We start from the raw sequence: 22339 nt of genomic DNA on the forward strand, positions 1-22339 counted from the left end.
CCCCAGCTGGCAAGGGGCCAGCAGCCGGAACCCCAGAGCAGTGACTGAGCGGCTCAGCCCGCTGCTGCTCTGGTGTTCCGGCCAGCGGCTCCTGGCAGCTGGGTCTCAGCCCGGGGTTCCTTCACCCAGGCCAGCAGCAGGCGCTGAATGGGACCAGTGGCAGGACCCCGACTAGCAAGGGGTCAGCAGCGGGAACCCCAGAGTGGAGGTGGCAGGCTGAGCGGCTAAGCCCACCCCGCTTTGGGGTTTCGGCCGCTGGCTTCTGCCAGCCGGGGTCTCAGCCCGCTGCCAGCCTAGGGTTCCTTCACCCAGGCCAGCAGCGGGCGCTAAGTGGGACCGGTGGCGGGACACCAGCTGGCAAGGGGCCAGCAGTGGGAACCCCAGAGTGGCGGTGTGCTGAGCGTCTCAGCCCGCCCCTTCTCTGGGGTTTTTGGCTGCTGGCTCCTGCCAGTCTTAGCTCGCTACTGACCTGGGGTTCATTCAGGTTGCTGTAGGTTGGGGTTCATTCAGGTTGTTGTAGGTTATCAGCCCCTGGTTTACAGTATTAACAAGGGGCTTGTTCACATCTTGTGTCTTGTAAAATGTGGAAGGTTAAATTTATTTGTACTTAGGGATTTTCATAAAATCCCAGTGGTGCTAAAAAGTGGAGGTAACTATAGTTCCAGTACTGCTCTTGATGCTAGTAAGAGGATCCATGTTGATTCTTCAGGGGTTAAAGGAAACTATGGCTGGACCAGTCCTTTAAAAAACCAAACTACTCAACTGAAGGAATCAGTAACTTGCTCAAGATACAGTATCGTGTAGACTCTTGGAATGCCTGAAATCTTTTATTAGTACTTACTAGTCAACAAGTGTATATACCTTGAAATAATATCTTTTTGACTTTAATCTTGCTTCCCCCCTCTCCGCCCCTCTTTGATTTTGACTTGATTTTCATCACCAGTATTTTAATTGCTAGTGATTTATAGTTGGTATCATTGCATAGCTGTTAGAATGGCTGAAGTCTTGGTTTCTATTTTTAGCTATGCTGTAGATAGTGACCTCTAAAACCAGGTAGGATAGATAGACACATTTTAAAGGCCTGAATATCTTGTTTTTATCTACTGAAACAGGGTGCAAAACACTGCATATAAGGGTTTATCTATGCTTTGAGCTGGGATGAGACATATACTCATGCTAGCTGTGATTGAGTGTAGGTGCTGCAGCTCAAGTGTCAGGATAGGCTAATCACTCCAAATATGTGCGCCTCATCTTGGATGGGCATATGCTCAGGGCAGCTAGCCGCTCCTGGAGTTTGCACTGCTATGGCTACACTCTATTTTATGTGCACTAGTCCAATGAGAGCTTAGTGCAAGTACATTGTCTTGAACTGGGAATCACAACTCAAACGTAATGTAATCATGCCCTTGGTGCGCACACTTTAAGGACCAATCAGATCTTCAGTGCACTGACAGTGGATCAGTGATCAGAAAAACAACTTTGATCACTGGTATTTATGGCTATACTTGATCAGACCAATGGTCCATCTAGCCCAATACGCTGCATTCGGACAGTGACCGGTGCCAGATGCTTCAGAGCGAATGAACAAAACAGGGCAATTATCAAGGGATCCATCCCCTCTCGTCCAGTTCTAGCTTCTGGTAGTCAGATTTAAGGACACCCAGAGCATGGCCACTGATGAACCTATCCTCCACGAAGTTATCTAATTCTCTTTTGAACCCAGTTATACGTTTAACCTTCTCAGCATCCCCTGGCAACAGCTTTCGCAGATTGACTGTGTTGCATGAAGACATATTTCCTTATGTTTGTTTTAAATCTGCTGTCTATTTCATTTGTTGATACCTGGTTCTTGTGTTATGTGATGGGATAAATAACACTTTCTCCACACCACTTAGATTTTTATAGACCTATTTATGGTGCCCAGATGTCCTGTTTTTAAAGGAACAGTCTCATATTTAAGCCCTCCTGCAGGTGTCCTGACTTTTTCTTAAAAACAGGCAAATTGTCCCATATTTTCTCTCTCCTCGCTCCATGACTACTGGCAGGTCCTGCTGCTGGATGGATCTCTGCTCGCCAGCTGCCCACCCACCAGTGGTGACTGGGAGGGTCAAGTGGCCAACATGGGGGGGTGGGCGTGCAGAGCTGGTGATGGGGTGAAGATGCAGCGTATGGGGCCAGCCACTCTTCCTGCTGATCTACCAGTGCAGCCCCTGCTGCATGTCGGCTCTCAGCCAGCATGGCCCCGCCCCGTTTCTGGTGGGGGATGGTTACATGTTGCCTCTGTTGCCAAGCATTGGCATTGGCCCTTTACATTCTCACCCTCTCCCTGCTTTGCCCCTGTGCCCCACCAACCCCGCTACTTCTCTGTATTTCCCCCCAACAGAGTGCGTCCCACTCCCAGTGCTGTGCAGAGAACCAGCCCTGGTCAGAGCTCTCAGCTCACCAACAGCCTGGTCAGCAGTCTCCTTCCTTCCCCCACTGCCTCTGACTGGGCTGCTACCCCAGGAAAGCCCAAGACCCTCTGGTCCAGGGCGCTGGCCAGGAGGAGCCCTGCATGTGCCAAAGCCTCACACAGCACTGGCATTGGGGAAGCCTCTCCGCCCCTCAGCTAAGCTCTGGAGTGGCAGGGGGAAAGCGATTTCCAGCCTGTTCATGCCCCGAACCTCCACAGCAGCCTTTGTTGCTCTTCTCTGTATTTTTTCCAATTCTAACATACATAATTTTCAAATGGGGCAACTGGAATTGCATGCAATATTCAAGGTGTGGACATACCATAGATGTGTATAGTGCCATTATCATGTGTTCTGTCTTATTATCTATCCCTTTCCTAGGGGTTCCTAACATTCTGTAAGCTTTTTTAACAGCCGCTGCACATTGAACAGATGTTATCGGAGAGCTGTCTACGATGATGATATTTGTGTTTAAGATGTACTGTGCACATCTAACCTAATGATAGAATTGCTGTCCTCTATACCAGCAGCATAATGAAAGATACTTTTGTGTGGGAAACCATGGTTTTGAGGCTTTGATGCTATGTGTGGACAAAGATCCTTTTATTCTAGAAATAGTTTCTGAAACATTTCTGAAATAGTACAAGCAGTAAGGTGTCTTTCACTCCTGAACTATTGTGGCCAAAGAGATTGCATAGTAGCTAGTACTCTTCTACTTGCATAGTTTGTTATATTCAACTTTCTCTTCTCATCTATTTGCCTCGAGCTTTGAGCTTATTAGGCCTTATGGCTGTTTGCGCGGCATGTGTTGGTCAGCACTATTTTTAAACTAAAGTTATAGCCAGAAAATACTTATGCAGGTGTTTGCATCGGGTAAGGGTGGTGGTGAAAAATTAGCTAGACTGAGGCACTTTTTGATGAGTCTGTGAACATGTTGCCCCATATAAAGTAGAAGCATGTGAAGAATTAATGGTTACAAGAATAGAGCTGATGAATACATTTCCTGTGTATCAAAGCATAAAATGTTCTGCAGGTGAGCCTTTCTAAATACCATCTGTTAATGGGGGTGGTGGAGGCTTAAGGAGAGGTGGCTTCCTCTCCCCCCTCCCAGAAGGCTGAAGGCATGAAGATGGTTAATACCCTTCCAAATGACTTGAAGAATTGCCCTACCATAACTATAAGCATTCAGCAGATATGTCCAAAGAAAATTAGGGACAGGTCTTGGAAGATTTAGAAATCTAGTCACATGAATATAACGTAGGATTGTGAGCGTTCCAGAACATGGATTGTCTGCCTTATGTTTTTACAGGGCTAAGCACATCATTGAAACAATGTAACTTTATTTCTGGTTTCAGTAAAACCTAGTTATTATGCACTTTGCTAATTTATATACACAAGTGGCAATCTCTCCCAGCTAGATCAATAGCATGGTTATGTAGTCAGATTTTCTATTCCTGTGAAATCAATACTTTCACACAATAAACTAGACTACTTGTATACTATAAATATTCTTCTAATGTAACTTAAAATACATATTGAATTAGCAAAGTATATTTTGTGCTGCTTGTTTTTTATACTTTATTTATAAAATTCAGTACTGTCTCATCATAAATATGGCTTATTAACACAGTGAATGAGATTTTGTGTATATTTATATTGGGTTAAGTGGAAATACTAAATATTTGCTTGGTTACAGAATATTTTATTCAAGTATCTCTAACTTTAGCCTTAACACTCCTTCCTTTATTTGGAGACAGTTGACTTTTCTCATTTTACAGATGGGAAACCCTGAGGTACAGAGGTTGACTTACCCCAGGTCTCTTTGGAAGACTCTGGCATCATTGGTTCAGTCAGTCTTCCGTCTCTTACTCTAGTCACTAGGCAGTGTTCCTGCCAAATCTGTGGCTATCTACACTACTGCTGGATCGACACTCTGGCAGTGGATGCACCAGAGATTGATTTAGCTGATTTAGTGAAGACCCACTAAATTGACTGCAGAGCACTCTCCATTTGACCTCGGTACTCCACCTGGAATGAGAAGAGTAAAGTAAGTCAACGGGAGAGTGTCTCCTTTCAACCCAGTGCAGTGTAGACACCGCAGTAAGTTGACCTAAGCTACGTCGACTCCAGCTACGTTATTCACATAGCTGGAGTTGCGTAACTTAGGTCAACGTACCAGAGTGGTACAGTATAGACATAGCCGGTAACACAGCTCTTTTGTGGTAAGAGAAAAGGGTCTCTATTAATTCATATGCAGCACTTACCTGTTTTTCTTCTTACTATTTTGAATAATTTCAAGAATAAGTTACAAGAATTTAACAGTTTATGATGAAGATTATGGGAAAATAGTCTGGCATACTAAATGCTAATTTCTTCATGTATTCCAATATTTTTTACATTCACAATGTGCAGGTGGTCTGAAAATTATTTTTATTTGGATTTAGATCCCTTTGCTCTGCTTTCTCTTCTCTGTTCCCATTTAAGCTGTGGTTTCTGCTTTCACTATCTTTCACTATCTTGTTACATTGAATCAGGTATATAATGAGGGAAGGAGGGGCCCAGCCCTCTCAGCCCCTGACTGGAGCTGGAAATTTAGCCCAGTTGCTCCTCCATCCTGACAGAGGAGTAGTCAGGTCAAATTTGAGTGGTGCTGAGACTTTGTGTGCTAAGTTGCAATGCCCCTTAGTCATATTTGGACCGGCTGCCCCTCCTCTCAAAATGGAAGAGCAGCTGGACCAAATTTTTAGTAGTATTGCAACCTCATGCACCTGCTTGGCCCCCGCCTTTGCAGTACTTTTGGCACCCATGGGCACCAGGCAACGCCACCTCCCAGGGAAGAACTGGAGCAAGGGAGGACTAGGAACCTCAAGTCCCCAGGAGGATCGCAGAATTGGATCTTGGATTTTGGTTCTTCTGGGGAAGCAGGAAGAGGGTGGGGTTTGGTACTTCCAGAACTACCTGACCTCTAGTAGAGATGGTGCTCTTCAGGCTCATGGACCGCCTCTCTGGATAAGAGGTTGGGCTGGGCTTGGGGTGCAGAGATCATGGCACTAGGTGCAGAGGGGAGAGCTCAGAGCTTCAGTGTGGGGAAAAATGTGGAGCTGGTTGTGGGCAACAGGAAGGGAGTGTCTGGTTCTGAGTGCAGGAGGGGAAAGTGTAAGTCTGGGTACAGAGGCAAGGGGTGGGGTCAAGGAAGTGTGTGGGGCTGGGTGCAGGGGGAGAAAGCTTGCAGATAGGAGCAGTATGGAAGGGACTGCTCTGGGACCGGGATGGCACCTGAGCGTTAAATGGTATGAGCTCTCTACCCAAGCCACTGTGGATTAGTTCTCTTGATTCCTTGGTGCATACTGGCCTCCCCCTCTTTCTGTTTCATCAAATGTAGCCACTCATGAGATTTTTATCCACTTACATGGTATCTAAAAGGAGATTGAGCAATGTACGCCCTTGCTGCAGTCAATTTGTTACCTCTCACACCTGCAGTGGTTTGAGTTTGCTAAAGCTTTCTGCCTCCTTTCCTTTCATTTAATCCTTAATCCATTTTGGCAGCACTCCCTTTCAGTAACCTAATCTCAGGGTATGGCTACACTTGAAACTTCAAAGCGCTGCCGCGGCTCTCCCAGCACTGCATGTACTCCACATCCTCTACGGGTGTAGCTTGCAGCGCTGGGATCCGCGCTCCCACTGAAACTTTATAGTGCTGTATGTTGCAGCACTCAGGGGGGTGTTTTTTTCACACCCCTGAGTGCGAAAGTTGCAGCGCTGTAAAGCGCCAGTGTAGCCATGGCCTCAGGTATAGTGACAAAAGTTTATGTGCAGCCCAGATTGCTTTTGGACCCGGGCTTCCCCTTTGTGTCTCACTTTGGTAATTTAAACACTAGACTTCCAGCAAGTCTTATCTTTCATGAATCAACATGAGGGGTGGCACGTGTCATAGAGACTGTCCTCTGTTCAATATATTCTTTTTTTACTGATTTTTTTCCCCTCTTTTACCTGTCTTCCATTAACTGTCCCTCCTTCTTACATAGGTAGTAATAGTTTTATAATCCTTCTCCCACCCTGCTCAAATCCTCCCCTTTGCCCTTTCCCCATTTTATATAACTCTTCAATCTGGCTGCCTTCAAGTTGTTCTGTTGTAGCACTGTGACCAAATACACCTGTTTTGCCAGGTATGTAGTCATTTCACATTTATTTGTTCACACAGGTCAATTTACCCACAGTTATGCCCATTGCCAACTTCCTCTGAGTGTTCTCCAAACCACAGCCCTTTAGAACATTACACCTGTTCTGGTTTCTCCCAGATCCTCTTTCTGAAAGGATTACCAGTTTTGTACACACCCAAGGTTATGCCTCCTATATTCGTTTGCTGCTTGATTCTGCTTAACAATGAACCTTTTTGTCTTAATCCCTCTTATCAACTGAAGTTGTTTACCAGTGTTCCTATAATACTGTACTTTACCATATGTGCCTATGCCTTCATACTGCCTTCCCAGCCTCATTTTTTAAGCTTTATGCTTTGGTACAGAACCCCTTTTGGGCTAGCTTTTTGGAAATAGACTGGACTTTTTCTTATCCTTCCTTTCATTTCCTAATATTTTCTCTCCCTGGAAGCAACTGAAATACAGTGCACTATCTTCAGCCAGGAGAATGGTGAACTGACTTCATAAAGTTGCTGCCCATGTCCAGCAGTTTGCAGTAGTATCTACTGATTTAGAGTGAATATTTTATAGCATGTTAGAAGCAGAAATAATAATAGTGTCTTGGCTAATTGAGCTTGACTATCACACTATTGAGGGCCCTAATAATATCTAGCAGTTGTAACATATGTAACACTACTTCAAAATATTCTGCAAAAATCAGGCAGATTTTATTTTTTCATGTTGAAAATAAAGGAAATTATCTCTTCTCCCTCTCTTCTCTTTATCCTGTAGTTCTATAGTGGTCTTGCTCTTAAGCTATTGAGTTATTTGGAACCACTTTCAGCTTTTGCTTGCAAGTGTTTGTATTTGTGAGAGAGGAGAAATATATTGGAGTAAAACTTAGCAATGCAGTGATCTAACACAACTAAATCGAAATTTGTTGGACCAAGAAATTTGATCTCTGCAAAATATTTTGCTAATTTAGATCTCAGAAATCTGACTTTTGATATAGTGATGTCATTGAACACTCTTTTAAAAGCAAAGTGAGTAAAGAGTGGAATGTAACTCTTCCTCTCTGCAGCAACATGTTATGTTTTGGAATAATAACTACCAGTAATATTTGATCTGTTACAGAAAGAAAAAATTGCCTCTGATATGCATCTGTCTGTATGTTGCTCAGATTGAACTGGGACAGAGCATCTCCATTTGTACAAACCCCCCCACCCCCAAAAGAAAAAAAAGTAGGCTGAGGTTTTGGTGACTACTCATGAAAGAAACCATCTGTAAGCTGAAGCTTTTTATTAAACCAGTTCCTGTGAAGGTTTTTATTCATGGAAAATACATACATGAGAAAATTATGGTTTTTAATGGAAACTAGGAAATATCACTTTTCCCCTTCTTGACTCTGGTAAGGATAAGGCAAGCAACTGTCATGATATAAATCTCCAAATCAGTCTTTAGGAGCTGTGAAAAGTGGATTCTACAATGTGAAGGCTGTGCACTTTCACTAAGTTGAATCCTAAGGTTCTGTCTCCCCACTGAGTTCTATAATGCCTTAGCATAGCTGTCCAAAGTTTTAATTGCCAAGATCTTTACAGTTCTTATAAATTATGGTTTGACTTTAAAAAAAAACAACAAAAAACAAAAAACATAATGGAAGTTGAACTTCAGTGCAAACAAATAATTTGAAGTTAAAAGTAGTACATGAAAAATATTTAAGAAAGACCATATATTGGAATAGCAGGTCATAATTAATGTTGTTTGGTCAGAACTATGTGGGAAGTATAGACATTACTGTACTTTCAGGCACATCGTATTTACAAAATTAAATTAGTTTCATGACTGAAAAAAATAAGACAACTTTTTTTAAAATGTAATTTGCAGTTCAAGTTTTCAGGCTAAGATTCAGGGAAGGCTGGGTAGCAGTGTTAGATGAACATACTGACTTTTTTAATCTAAAAAATCAGTGAATCTTTCTCTGGAGAAATGTCCTGTACTGCAGGCAAAACATTACGTGTAAGACAATTAGTAACTGAAAAATCTAATGGCAAGAATGTATATTAGAACCACTTCACACTGGGGGCCTAATTCTCCACTCTGGAATACTGGTTTTATGCCAGTGTAATTCCTTTTAAGTCAAGATGTTTGCCCTGAACCATTTTATTTTTGAATTGTTCATATTTGTTCTCATTTTTTTTTTCAGGTTATCATCCTACTTCAGTGATCCTGGCAATTCTTTTCTTAATTGCCTCATTAGCAATGTGAATCTGAGGTGCGATACATTGGTGGAGTACCCCCAATTTTACTACACGTGCTGTGTGTCTTTGCAGCCTTCCACTTAGTGCTAGTGTATTCCTAGAGCTTGCATATTTTCCCCTCTAATTATAACACTTATGGAAAAGTGCATAATGGAGGGCACTGAGTATTGAAATCCTTAGCTGCAGAGTAGGTATAGCATAGGCAGCAGTGGTGCATGTTTCTCCACACTGCCATGGCAAACCTGTCCTGGAAGGGCTACAGGTGAGAAGATAATTCATTCTGAAGATAATTTAATCCTTGACCTCTTTGCCAAGACTGCCAGAAACAGGCTGGTTTTATTGGGATTGTTCATCTGAATTTCCTTCCCATTAGCAATCTAACTGAGGGCACCACTTTCAATTCACATAGGTCTCCAAAGAGCTTTAGGATTAGTAACAGCCTTTGGTAGTTACTGATCATGATTTGAACTAGTGACCTAGAAATGAAGGGACAGATTTTCAAAAGGCCTCAGGTTTGACTTAAATCCCAAAATAAAGTGGCCAGATTTTCAGAAGTGCACTGCATCCTGCCACTCTTGTTCATCTCTAGGTAACTAGTTAAAATGTAGCCCAGATAGGTGGCTACTATATATTTTTAATAATCCTAAAGCTCTTTGGTGACCTACATGAATTGTCGAGTGATGGTTGGTTAGGTTATTTTTTTATTTTATTTTTATTCTTTGGTCAGGTTCCTAATGGACAAGTAACTATACACAAAAAAATTCCACAATGATAAACATTTTTGGTAGCCTTGGAAAAGAAGCCAAGGATTGAATGGGCCATAGAGACTGAATTATCCATTCTCCACCTCATAGGGATGCTTGTGCCCTTGTTCTCAAGGGAGTTGCTGTACGATGATCACTTTCGAAAACCTTGTGTCATGTAGGGGTCTAGATAGAATCTGAGCTCTCTTGAAAATCTGCTCAGAAAAGCAGTGCCAGTTCTCTGAGCCACACAGTCTTCTTTGCAGCGCTGTTTTGGTAGCAAACATACATCCTCACATTGGGCTTGTCATTCTCTTTCACCTGAAAATGGTAAACAGATTATCAGTGTACTCTTTGAATTATTCAGATGTTTTAAATATATGATCCTTTCTTTCTGAAAGGAAAACAAGGCAGGATTGGCTGCTTGAGATGTAGCAAGTTCTGCTAAAGCCAGACCCAAAATCTCTTGCACCCATTCCATTTTAGGGCTGCCATTCAAGGCTCTATTGACAAGTCTTTGTAAAGAGGGCTCAAGCTTCATGGTTTAGGCCTTGTCTGCACTACCACTGTACAGCTGTGACTTTCTCTCTCAGGTGTGAACCTCTCCTCCCCTGAGCGCTGCAAGTTTCCGCGCTGTAAAGTGGCAGTGTAGATAGTGCACCAGCGCTGGGTACCATGCTGATAGCTACTCTCCTCATGGGGTAGTTTTTTTACAGCCCTGTATGCGTCCATCACCGGAAAAGGCGTAGGGGGTGCGGGGAGGAGAATGTAGTTGCTGTAGTGGACTTGAAGATTTCTGTACTGATTCATGGCAAAGCGTTGCCATTGGACTTAACAAAATATCAGTTCAGCCAAGGTGACAGGTGCACAAGCTTCACTGATAAATGAGCTCAAAAGTGGTCTTATTTCACAGGTGCCTACAGTTCTCATTTAATGGCAGGTGAGCCAAAAATAAACACAGAGCAAAGCTGGTTAACCTGTATCCAGGACATTTTAAAAATAAATAGAAGGGGAAGAAAAATGGCTGTAGACCAGTCTGTTCTTGCAGACTCTAGCCTGAAATCCAGCTATACTGTGTACACATATCAAAGACCATAAACTCTGAGAAATAGCAGTCCTTCACGTGAACTTCACAATTAATCTTGTAAGACTTAATTATAACTGAAGTTTAAACTCTCTCTCTTGGGCTACTTTGAAACAGTTTTAGAAAGCTCAACCTATTCCTGGTGCACTTTATCTATCCTTTAAATTTAGTTTTAGAACATGCTCAATTATATCACTTTCACACATGTATACATTTCTCTCTTCTGTCTGAGAGCTAGACTTGATGTCCAATTTCTTTTGCAGCTTCTGTTCAATGGAGGGGTTCCTACCAGTCAGCCATGCGTAAGGACAAGTAATGGAGGCAAGTGCTAAATGTTTTTTTACACTTCTGAGCTATTTTTGCCAACTGCTCTATTTGAGCAGCTTTACTTCCCAAAGCTATTATGAAATAACTGTCCAATTGAATGAATATTTGAACACGTTTTGAGATGTAATAAGGAAGGTGTTGTAAAGTGCTCAATCAAGTCTTTGACAACGGATATGGATTTATTACAAAATTAATTTGATGTGTTCCCACCTTTCTTCTCAAATTAACCAGATTTGCAGACTTTTGAGAGAGATACTGAAAGGGTTTGTACTTAATTTCTTCCCAAAGGGACAATGTGAAGGTTGTTAGGTGAAAAATTTGCCATACTTTAGATAACATCTATATTGTAGATCTTGTCTTAAGTGTTATGGATAGAAATGGGTGATCGCAGCAAACAACACTTGTGAATGTGCAGTCAAATAAAATGCAGAGATTAACCTTGCTGGTATTTACAGTCTCTTTCATTTGTGAGTGTTTGGGAGAGCAAGTTTTAATTTGTTCCTGGAACGTGAAGGCTAGTCACAAGTAAATGGTTGTAAGAACTCTAGTCACGCTTGAAGTGCGTGTCTTAACCATTTTTAAAAGGACTCTTTGCCCAACAGTATGTTCATTAAACAAAAATACAAAGTTAGGCAGATAATTTACAAACAAAAAAAGGGACTTACTTATGTTTGCCACTGAGTAACCAGGAACAAGTCAAGGCATTTTAGTAATCCAGTCATAAATGCACAAGAGAATACTTAGTGACCAGTTTGCAAACAGACTGTGTGCAAACAAGCTTTGTTCATCAAACTTTTTTCAAATATAAAAAGGTTAAAATCATCTATTTGTGGTAAGTTTGTAAACAGAAAAAGGGCTACATTAGTCAGATAAGTGATTTTCACCAAATAATTAATGCATCTCTAGTTACGGGTGTTTCAACTGATCAACAAAGCTACCAGCATAAGCTATTAAATGTGCAATAGCAGGAGACGATAATGTATTATTTAGCAAATAAGTTGGCCATTTTTGTTCTTAATTGCAGTTCAAGAAGGACTGCCTGAATAATGAATTTTGGGAATTCTTAAAGGTAAATATGGAGGTATGGGTCATATGTCAAGTTATACTTCTAGTATGTCAAAGAGTTTTGGGGGCTCTCTTGTTAACCACGAGATTTGTTCACTGAGCCGTTTTGCCTGTTGAATGAAATGGAAAATGTTTCCTAATTTTCCCTCTCCTTCCAAAATTCAGCCTGAATGGAGGCCTAGATTTGGACTGGGCCAGCTGCAGGAGGGTTCCCCCGCGGAGGCTGGGCTGCTGCAGGGGTCACCCGCTGCTGGCTTCAGCAGAGGTTACTAAGCATGCTGAGTTCGTGTGAGCATGCTCAGTATACCCTATGTAGCAAATTCAGTCAGATAGCGGTTTTTCACACTCCAGGGCGGCTGGTCAGCTGCAGGGGCCCCCAATGTCATGGAGGTCACTGGAAGTCATGGATTCTGTGACTTCCGCAACCTCCGTGACTTAATCATAGCTTTAGTCATAAAGACACAGGTCACTTGAGAAGGGTTGTGGTTAAGCAGTTAAAACTAAGCCAGTGGGAGTTGGGGCTCCTATATTTAATTACTAGCTCTGCCACTGAATTACTGTGTGAATTTGGTCAAGTCATTAACCTTTCTGTGCCTCAGTCTACCATTCTGTGTAAAATGGGGTTATAAACTCACCCCCAAAGTTTTTGAGGCCTATGCTTGCAATGTGCTTTGAAATCTTCAGAGGAAAAGTACAACACAAGAAAGTATTTGTTTCCTATTAAATATTGTAATTCATTTTGCCTCTATCTGCTAAGGCATCCAAGAGGACGAGCTTGATGTAGGTCATTTGGTTGGTCTTGCTGTGCTGCCTGCTATAATTGTACCTTGGAATGTCAATTTGACCCATTGTGTTATATTTAAAGTGCACAAAACGGAGGGAGATCTTGGATCATAATCGCTTCTCAATACCACTATGTTAAGATTAAAATGAATGCTCTAATAAATCCTAAACATATGTTGCATTTTTAATAAAACCATTTTTTTTCATGCTGTCTACTGCCAAGATTGAGAGCGGACTTCTGTGATTTGGTGTATGTTTATACAAGCGCAATCAAAATCTTCTCCTTCAACAACCTCCAATTTCTATGCATGTGATCTCATTAACCATGGCAATAATGTAAACCTTCCCATACTTACTCCAGCCCCCATTAAATATTCTGCTTTAATATTAAAAGAGCCTTTGTGCTCCCTTCCTCATTCCCTTGCTGCAGTCCCCCTGCAGTGTGCTACCATCTTGGCACTCAACTGCAGTAGCTGTTGTGTGGGCAACTCCCATCTGAAGCAAGGGGGGAGGTGGACTTGAGACTTGCTGGGAGAAGCTGAACACCTTCTCTTCTCAAATGACTGAGCTAGAAATGTCTGTGCTGCTTCCTTTGCCTGTCTAGTCACTTAGTAATCTGCTTTTAGAAAGGCATATTTTGTTTGCCCAGATACTCTTATAGAGAAAATTATACCAGTTACACCTACGTAGCTTCCCTGTCCCCACTTGAAGGCAAGCTTTAGCATCCAGTTACCAGTAGCCTTGATGGATACTAATAGTAGTGAGCCATTCCACAGTATTTGGAAATAAACAGCTGTGGTTGGTAATGAGCTGTGGACTCATTACTCTGTTTTCCAGTATATCTAAAATATGGTAGGTGTTAGATAGAACAGCTACTACATTTGAAGATCAGATCATTGATAAGGAAAACCATTAATCTTGCAGTGGGGATTAACCTATTATGGCATAACTGATGTAACTATGAATCCCAGTGGCTCAAGTTCTATCAGGTACTGTTCTGGGCTCTATTGCATGCACTCTGTTTTTCACGAGCAGCATTTTTAACTTTTTTTCTCACTTCCCCAGCTCCACCTCCTGTCTTGGACATTTTCTCATTGATAAAGAATGAGCAGTTCTTTCATAGCCTCTGTGTTCTGCATACAGCATAAATGTTTCTAATATAATGGCTGAAGGATGCTTGAATGAGAGAGAGACACTTTAACAGCATGTTTTCTGTATTGATTTTTTTAACCTGCTAGTTTCTGCATGGATGTGTAATATTGGCTCTTTTGTTTAACATTAGATAAGCATGAGACCTCCGTGGCACAACTGCATGTGTAGTCGCTCTTGAAGTAATTGCACACCTAATTGGCTGACAATCTTGGCATTTAAAAATATATATATAAAGACAGGGGACATCTGTATTTATGAGTTGTCAAATATACGTGTTGGGTGTCATCTAATGGAGCCTTCTGGCAGTGAACAGATCTATGATGACCCTGATCCTGGAGGCAAATCCCAAGATCAAGATACCAAAAAACAACATGAATCTGAGCAAAAGTTGTCCAAAATTACTCATAATGCTTTGGAGAACATTAATGTGATTGGCCAAGGCTTGAAGCAACTCTTCCAGCACCAGCGCAGGAGATCCTCAGTGTCTCCACATGATGTGCAACAAACTCAGGCTGATATGGAGCCCGAAATGGATTTGGAAAGCCAAAGCACCTGTACTGAAATTGATGGTGTCTCCACCCACCCCACAGCTCTGAATCGAGTGCTTCAGCAGATCAGAGTGCCGCCTAAGATGAAGAGAGGGACAAGCCTGCATAGCAGGCGGAGCAAGTTGGATGCCCCAAAGGGAAGCCCACAGATCAACAGAAGATCTTCCCAAGATATTCATTCAGGCCGGCCCAGGTCTTCCTCCACCACTGATGCTCCCACTAACCTGTCTGTGCTGGAGATGACTTCTGTTTGTGTAGCTGGTGAGGAGACCGCAGCAGCGGAACGGGTAAGTTACCCAGACTGATCTTTATTTATTATCAGTCTACTTGTAGGCTTTGTTAAACTGTTTTAATTCTGTTTTAACGCAAGTTTTTCTCTTGCCATAGACTAGAGCTACTGTGTAAAATAGCATCTTCACCAGTGGAGCAAGGAGCTTGAAAAGATTCCAATATTAGGTCTTTTCTCAAATAGTGTGTGGCTTATTTTGTGCGCATTTGATCTCCAGAACTGGAGAGCTACACTTAGTGCATTATATTGGTCATGTTGTGTTCCATAATCAAAGAAGAAATGATGGCGACCCCAACAGCTGTTCTGGTTCTACCTCTTGCTGGCATCTGTCGTTCTAGACTGCTACAGCAAATCTTTATTTAGTAAGTTGGGTAACTCTTTAGCCTTCTTTGTATTACAGGAAAATTGGCAGTTTTATTTGTGTGAATGGAACTATGGCTCCATTCAAGTAGACTGTGGATGCTGAGAGCCTATCCCAAAACCTGGGGTTTTTAGTGAACCCAGCATGGGACTGTATTTAAGATGTTTTCACACTGCCATGTGTACTGATTGATTAATCCTGTTTAGAGCAGCCAGGAAGCTGCATTTTAATAATAGCGTCTTACTTTACCTAATCTATGTGGAAAAATGTTTGCAAGTGATGTAGTCTCTGTCTAGTGGTATCTGTTCCAACATGTGCTTGCAAAGCTATTTCAGTTAGTGGATTTATGGGGGTAAGGTTGAGAAAAGTCTGTCTTGCACTCTCTTCTATTCTACATCGATTTACTTGGTACATTTAAAAGTGCTGACTGAGCAAAGCAAAGATTCGTCTTTGCCTGTTAAACGTCCTCCATTTGAAAAACTAGCCTTCGGATTTAACCAAGGCTATTTCCCAGAATATATGTGGTGCTATTAATAAAAAACCTTCATATGTCCAGTGTTGTAACGGTATACTTTTATTCACAGGAGAATAAATGTGGTGATGAAAGAACATGCTGTGCTGTTAAATATATTCTGGTTTTCATGTTCTTTATTAAAGTAACTCTTATAAGAGTATAGCTCAGAACAAATCAGATGCAGAACTGGTGCATTATAGGATTTCATGTTTGTACAATGTTGATAAAATTTTATAATTTTTATCAAGTATAGCTTTTGAAGGATGAGGACCCTTATAAATCCATGTGTTAGGGACAAGATCTTGGGATTAGAACTTATTGTTAAAGATATAAGGAATACCAACCACTGCATTACTACTTGTTTCATCATGCTTTGTCAAAGATGAAAAAATACTCTAATTAGGACCGTATTTTTCAAATACACAAAACTGATTTCCAAGTCTAATTTGTTTTAATATAAACTAGTATAATTAGCCAGATGGAGAATTAGATTTCTTTAAGAGCTTGAAGCCATTTTAGTAAATACAAAACCTCTCAAAAGTTAGTAGTAGTAGAGACTGAGATTCTTAAATTACAGAATGGATACAACAGTAATGGTTGAAAAGTTTGCTCCAGTGATGAGACTAAACCTTGTTTTGGAGAGGCCACCTGAGAAGTGAGAAAGTAGTCCATGAGTTTTCCCTTGAGACTTCCAAGAATGCTAGTAAATGGTACCACTTGTGTTAATTTTTGGATGGTGGTCACTGCTTACATCTGACTGTTATATGGTGGTAGTTGGCAATTGCTACCAGACTTCACAGGGTTTGAACTGTTGACCTATTAGTTTACTTTTAAATGTTCCAAATGACAGAAGTGCAACTACTTTCCTTGGACTATTCCAGAGTCTGATATGTCTTGCTGTCTTCTCTTTCCCTAGTATTTAACCAAAAATTAGCATATGATGATTTGTTTTATATATAGGCAGTAATTATAGTATTAGCTTTAATTACAATTTCATTCTAAGGCAGATTTATCAATAGAATAAAGATCTCACCTGAGATAGGCAGACTGCTTCAATGCCTGGAGCGGTGGTATCTGTGACTTTAATTTCATGACAGAAATTAATCGAATAGCAATAAATAGTAATGTAGAATGTACATCCTTACAAGAGTAGTTGGCTTCATACTTGAACTCTAGCAAAGATAGCACCTTTCTCTGGTTTTAAATGAGTTTACATAGTGGCTCACTTTTTGTCGAGAGAAGGCTCATATTTTGTGTGACTTTAGGGGGAGGTAATAGACATAAGAACTCCTAAGGATCTAATTACCCATAACCCAAAGCTGAAAACTGTAGTAGCACTGTTTGTTGTTCATTAAAGGTTAAGGTGACTGACAGCCTATCACTGGGGCTGAACTTAGATAACCATGACTTTAAACTTACTTATCTGCAGGAGACATTGCTTGTGCCTTAGAGCAGTGGTTCTCAAAGCTGGTCTGCCGCTTGTTCAGGGAAAGCCCCTGGCGGGCTGGTTTGTTTATCTGCCGCGTCTGCAGGTTTGGCTGATCGCAGCTCCCACTGGCCGCGGTTCGCTGCTCCAGGCCAATGGGGGCTGCGGGAAGGGCAGCCAGCACATCCCTCTGCCCGTGCCACTTCTCACAGCCCCCATTGGCCTGGTGCGGCAAGCTGTGGCCAGTGGGAGCCGCAATCAGCTGAACCTGCAGACGTAGCAGGTAAACAAACTGGCCCGGCCCGCCAGGGGCTTTCCCTGAACAAGCGATGGATCGGCTTTGAGAACCACTGCCTTAGAGCATACTTGCTGGGAAACTAATGTGATTGATGTTTTCACTGGAATGGTATGGCATTTGGGCTGAAACTTTCCTTGCTCAGTGTTTGTACCTAATACATAATAGATAGGATACATACCATGGTCACTGAATATTGATTTTGTATATGATTTGTTTGATCCCTAACTGTGCTGTAACCTGCTAACTTTTTTTGCTGCTACTGCTAGAATCAGTACCTAGTGTCCATGGTCTGTATCCTACCTATGTGTATTATGGTATCACTCAAAGTTTCTAATCAGTATCAGCACTGCACTGTGCTGGGTGCTGTCCAGATGTATAGTAAGAGACTGTCCTTGCCCTGAAAAGTTAATCTTCCAAAATACTTTTTGACTAGTAAGATATTGCGTATTTTAGCATGTTTTAAATGTTAACTTTTTCGTGGTTTTCACCCTAGTCTGGGAGCCCCTTTCCAAAACCACCTGGTTTACTGAGAATTCTTTTTCCCCAGTCTGGAATAGTGATTTGCTTGACTTCCACTGACACTGTCAGCTCACTGAGCCTGGTGACTGAAAGTAAGGATGAAAAGTCTCATTTTTATAAGATTTTTTTTTGCTGCTAGATTGTCATCTGCCTAACATGTTCACTCTCCTTTTTGAAGTACTATGATTATGCTGGAATGCTAATCTCTGTCTCTGCTGATTGCTCTGTTAGAAGATTATTATTATCATGGAAATACAGGCATTCCATTTACTAGTTTAGAGTGAGGAATCAATATAAGAATCAAGCCAGGTGTTGTGCTGGGTGTTTTTGTAGGCATGGGCTGCCTGTAGCAGAGAGACAGAACAGACAATGACAATGATACTGTGCAGTATGAACTGTGAGGAGTGTAGATTTTCCAGTTCCCCTGGGGTAGTAAAAAGTTGTCACTGCTACTTTATGTAAGGGAAAAAAAACTATAACTGCTTGGTGACCAGCGAACTATTGCAACAAACCCCACTGTAGTGAGATATGAGTCAGTTCATTCTTTTATGCAATTTAAAATAATATTGGGATTCATGCTTTCACTGTCAAACAGAATGTGAATAATAGAAGAAGGAAGGTTACATTTTTGCCTGTTGTAAAGTTCTCTGATAGTGAGTTATGTTGTGCCACATAAGAGTGTCTCCTGGGTCTAAACAATTCAGAGGCTTCAGTGACCAGGTGCCCCTCTTGTGCCTGGTTCTGGATTTTCTTGGATTGGTGCCATCTGCTTTTTTATATTTGCGTATTGCACCATTTTTCTGTCAAAGTGAGAAGGGTGTTCATTATCCCAATGTCTGAAGATATATAACTGGAGAAATTTTGCACAGGTCTGGGTCATGCTCTGTGGAAGCGTACAGCTTGTATACTTGGTTTTCTCTATCTATTTTGTATTTTACAATCTCTGTGTTATACAGACAGAACTACACAGGATCTTTTCAGGGGGCAAGACAAAGATGCCACATTTATTATGATAATTTGATTTATGACCAATAACTAATATCTTAATCCTTATACACAAACATTATACCTAATACACACACAACATCCATCCATCCATCAGATGTTCTGCAGCTGCTGCATAATTACCAGTCCTGAACATAGTTTGAGTTCATGGCTTGATTTTGCAGCTTGGGTTCGTAGCTTGTGGCAGCTAACTGGCCAGGAAAGCCGGGCACAAGGATGAGCTGGGTCTCTGTTGGCCATGCACCGATGCCCTTCCATGTTGGCAGCAGAATGTTACCCTCCAAAGTCTCCCATCTCACCCATCCTTTTTATAGGCTTTAGGGTATGACTACACTTGAAATTTCAAAGCGCTGCCGCGACAGCGCTGCGGGAGCGCTGCCGCAGCAGCACTTTGAAGTGTGAGTGTAGTCGGAGCACCAGCACTGGCAGAGAGCTCTCCCAGCGCTGCACGTAAACCACATCCCTTACGGGTGTAGCTTGCAGCGCTGGAAGCCGCGCTGCAGCGCTGATTACACTGAGGCTTTACAGCGCTGTATCTTGCAGCGCTCAGGGGGATGTTTTTTCACACCCCTGAGCGTGAAAGTTGCAGCGCTGTAAAGTGCCAGTGTAGCCATGGCCTCAGTTTGAATCCAGAGTCTATAGGTCTTGCTGTGTCACACTGCCTCTGGGTTTGGTGATTGATCACCCGTCAGTTGCAGGTATGACTTTCAGGCTGGGACCTGGCTTTGATCTTCCTTCGATTGTACCTTTTTCTTTTTAGTGTGGACTCTTCTTACTTTGTTAGGGCTCTTGTCTTCATCTTCAGACGGTGGGGTTTGAACTTTATTTCATCAGGACAGGCTGGGGCTGGAGGTTGATTCCATCATCCATACATACCTCAGTCACACATCTAACCTAAACTAATAAGATTACAGCAGGGTTTGCAAAAATGAAGGTTGGAGGAAATTTTTACAAAATGGAGTGAGCGTTTTAAAATGGGGTTTGAATTATAATATGGCAAACAGTGAACAGAAGTGTGACAGTGTACCCCATAAGGCTTTATGGGGGGTGCTTACAAAGGTATATATGATGTAACTGGATTAGAGTTTTGCTACATATGCCATGTAACATGTCTGTGTAAAGGTTATGATCTACTGGTTATGTTCATCCCAGCTGTATGCAGGCACCATTTGTGTGTTCAGAGTTATTAACATTGGCTGTGTAATTGCTTGATTTCTAAGTAGCCTTAGGCCATGGTGTTAGGTAAATAAAGCAAGTCCTCACTCACCTCTCCAGCACCCGAGTTCGTGCGGAGTTGGTATGGGGCACACAATTCTGTCAGAGACCAGACACCAATGCGTTGATCAACGGGCTCACACTATCCTTAGCTCTAAAAGCTTTAGATTAAGTGTGGCCCCTTTATTAGGGGTGAGCATCAATATTTATACACAGAAGTAAACAAAGTGATTAACAAAAGATAATGGTCATGCATAATCAATCAAGATTTTACAGGAAAAGCAAGTTAACAAGTAAATGCATAGAGATAAAGGCTAATGGCTACTTGAGAAAGGGGGTGTCATGAGTAGTTTGCAGGTCAGTGTTTTGTTCAAAAGGGTTCAGGAAGGATTATCCAGAGACAGCCAGTCTGGGTGTGTTTTGGCTCCCCAAAGTTCACCAAAAGTTTAGACCCAACAATGGCTACACTGGCGCTTTACAGCGCTGCAACTTTTGCGCTCAGGGGTGTGAAAAAAACACACCCCTGAGCACTGCAAGATACAGCACTGTAAAGCCTCAGTGTAAACAGCGCTGCAGCGCTGGGAGTGTGTCTCCCAGCGCTGCAAGCTGCACCCATAGAGGATGTGGAGTACATGCAGCGCTGGGAGAGCTCTCTCCTGGCGCTGCAACCACACTTGAAAATTCAAAGCGCTGCCATGTTCAAGTGTAGCCATACCTTCAGTTAGAACATTTGGTCACTTCTTGGGAAAGGAATGTGCTCAATCAGGAAGCATTTAACAGACAAAAGAGCTTGGAAGACTCCAATCCACATAAGAAGTCTACCTGAGGACATTCAAGGTAGCATGTGGGTAATGGCTGCTCCCTGCAAGTCCTGAGTCATGCATGGGCAGGTGACTTGCCCATGTGGTTCCAAATCTCCATTTTGTGACTGGATTCTACACAGGGGGAAGAAGGGGTCTCCATCCACAAGAGAGTCTATTTAAGTCCCTGGAAGACCCCTCCAGGTGGTTTTCAGATGGCTAAAGAAGGAGCCTCTCCACCCCCTCAGGATACTGAAAGGAAACTGAAACAAAGGACAGTGTGCAAGGGGTGTGAGTGATTGCTGGACCCAGGCTAAAAGGAGATTAGCCTGTGAAAGGGAGCATTCTGGAACTGGTGAGGAATTTATCTGTATTTAGTCTAATTAGACATAGATTTGCGCATTTTATTTTCTTTTGCTTGATGACTTACTTTGTTCTGTCTGTTACTACTTGGAACCACTTAAATTCTACTTTCTGTATTTAATAAAATCACTTTTTACTTTTTAATTAACTCAGAGTATGTATTAATACCTGGGGGAGCAAACAGCTGCGCATCTCTCTCTATCAGTGTTATAGAGGGCGAACAATTTATGAGTTTATCCTGCATAAGCTTTATGCCGGGTAAAACGGATTTATTTGGGTTTAGACTCCATTGGGAGTTGGGCATCTGAGTGCTAAAGACAAGCACGCTTCTGTTAGCTGCTTTTAGGTAAACCTGCAGCTTTGGGGCAGGTAATTCAGACCCTGGGTCTTTGTTGGAGCAGACAGGAGTGTCTGGCTCAGCAAAACGGGGTGCTAGAGTCCTGAGCTGGCAGGGAAAACAGGAATAGAAGTAGTCTTGGCACATCGGGTGGCAGCTCCCAAGGTGGTTTCTGTGATCCAACCCGTCACAAGAAGTTACAATATAGACAAGTGTAGTGGATGGCAAACAGTGAACAGAAGTTATATTGATAAAGTGAACAATTAAAAACAATTTCATTCCTCAGTTCTACATCTGTCAAAAGTCCTAGAGGACTTGTCTGAACTATTTCACTGATCATTCACAGAAATCAACTTTTTGTACCTTTGCTGAAAAGGTAACAGTGGAAAGGACAGACAACAGGACTATTACATTATACAGATTGTCATCTCTGATTTGCCCTTTGAGCCCAGGCCACTGATCTATGGCTTTAGATGGAATCTGTGCAACAAGGCGAATTTGAGTAGAAGCTACAGCTTCTCATGTGCATATGTAGAAATAATTTTAAAATCATTAGAATTTAGAAGTGGAAAAGATCCATTAGATCCACCAACCCATCCGTGGCAGTGAAGGATTGTTCCTACAGGACATTCTGTAGTATTTTTTGAGGCCTCTTCCGCTATATTG

At 42.0% G+C, this 22339-nt stretch overlaps 1 protein-coding gene and 1 long non-coding RNA gene across 6 annotated transcripts in view; one reads left to right on the forward strand and one right to left on the reverse strand.

Moving 5' to 3' along the window:
- TMCC1 (transmembrane and coiled-coil domain family 1) overlaps positions 1–22339 on the forward strand; it is a 202867-nt gene that overhangs the window by 27877 nt on the left and 152651 nt on the right. The window contains exons 2-3 of one of the 5 annotated variants that reach the window (XM_030568961.1): positions 8790–8858; positions 10935–10992. In XM_030568961.1, the coding sequence (XP_030424821.1) occupies positions 10987–10992 (6 nt within the window). In that variant the 5' untranslated portion in view covers positions 8790–8858; positions 10935–10986. Of the gene's footprint in view, positions 1–8789; positions 8859–10934; positions 10993–12017; positions 12080–12263; positions 12329–14128; positions 14834–22339 lie in introns of those variants that run through there. The other 4 variants (XM_030568957.1, XM_030568955.1, XM_030568963.1 and 1 more) reach the window with 4 other exon arrangements.
- On the reverse strand, positions 1287–21225 carry LOC115654566. The gene is made up of 3 exons (XR_004001207.1): positions 21115–21225; positions 15678–15681; positions 1287–1299 (listed from the first exon to the last, which is right to left on the reverse strand). It is a non-coding gene; the product is annotated as an uncharacterized LOC115654566 (long non-coding RNA).

The sequence above is a fragment of the Gopherus evgoodei genome, chromosome 7 (genome assembly GCF_007399415.2).
Source record: "Gopherus evgoodei ecotype Sinaloan lineage chromosome 7, rGopEvg1_v1.p, whole genome shotgun sequence".
Classification (NCBI taxonomy): Eukaryota; Metazoa; Chordata; order Testudines; family Testudinidae; genus Gopherus; species Gopherus evgoodei.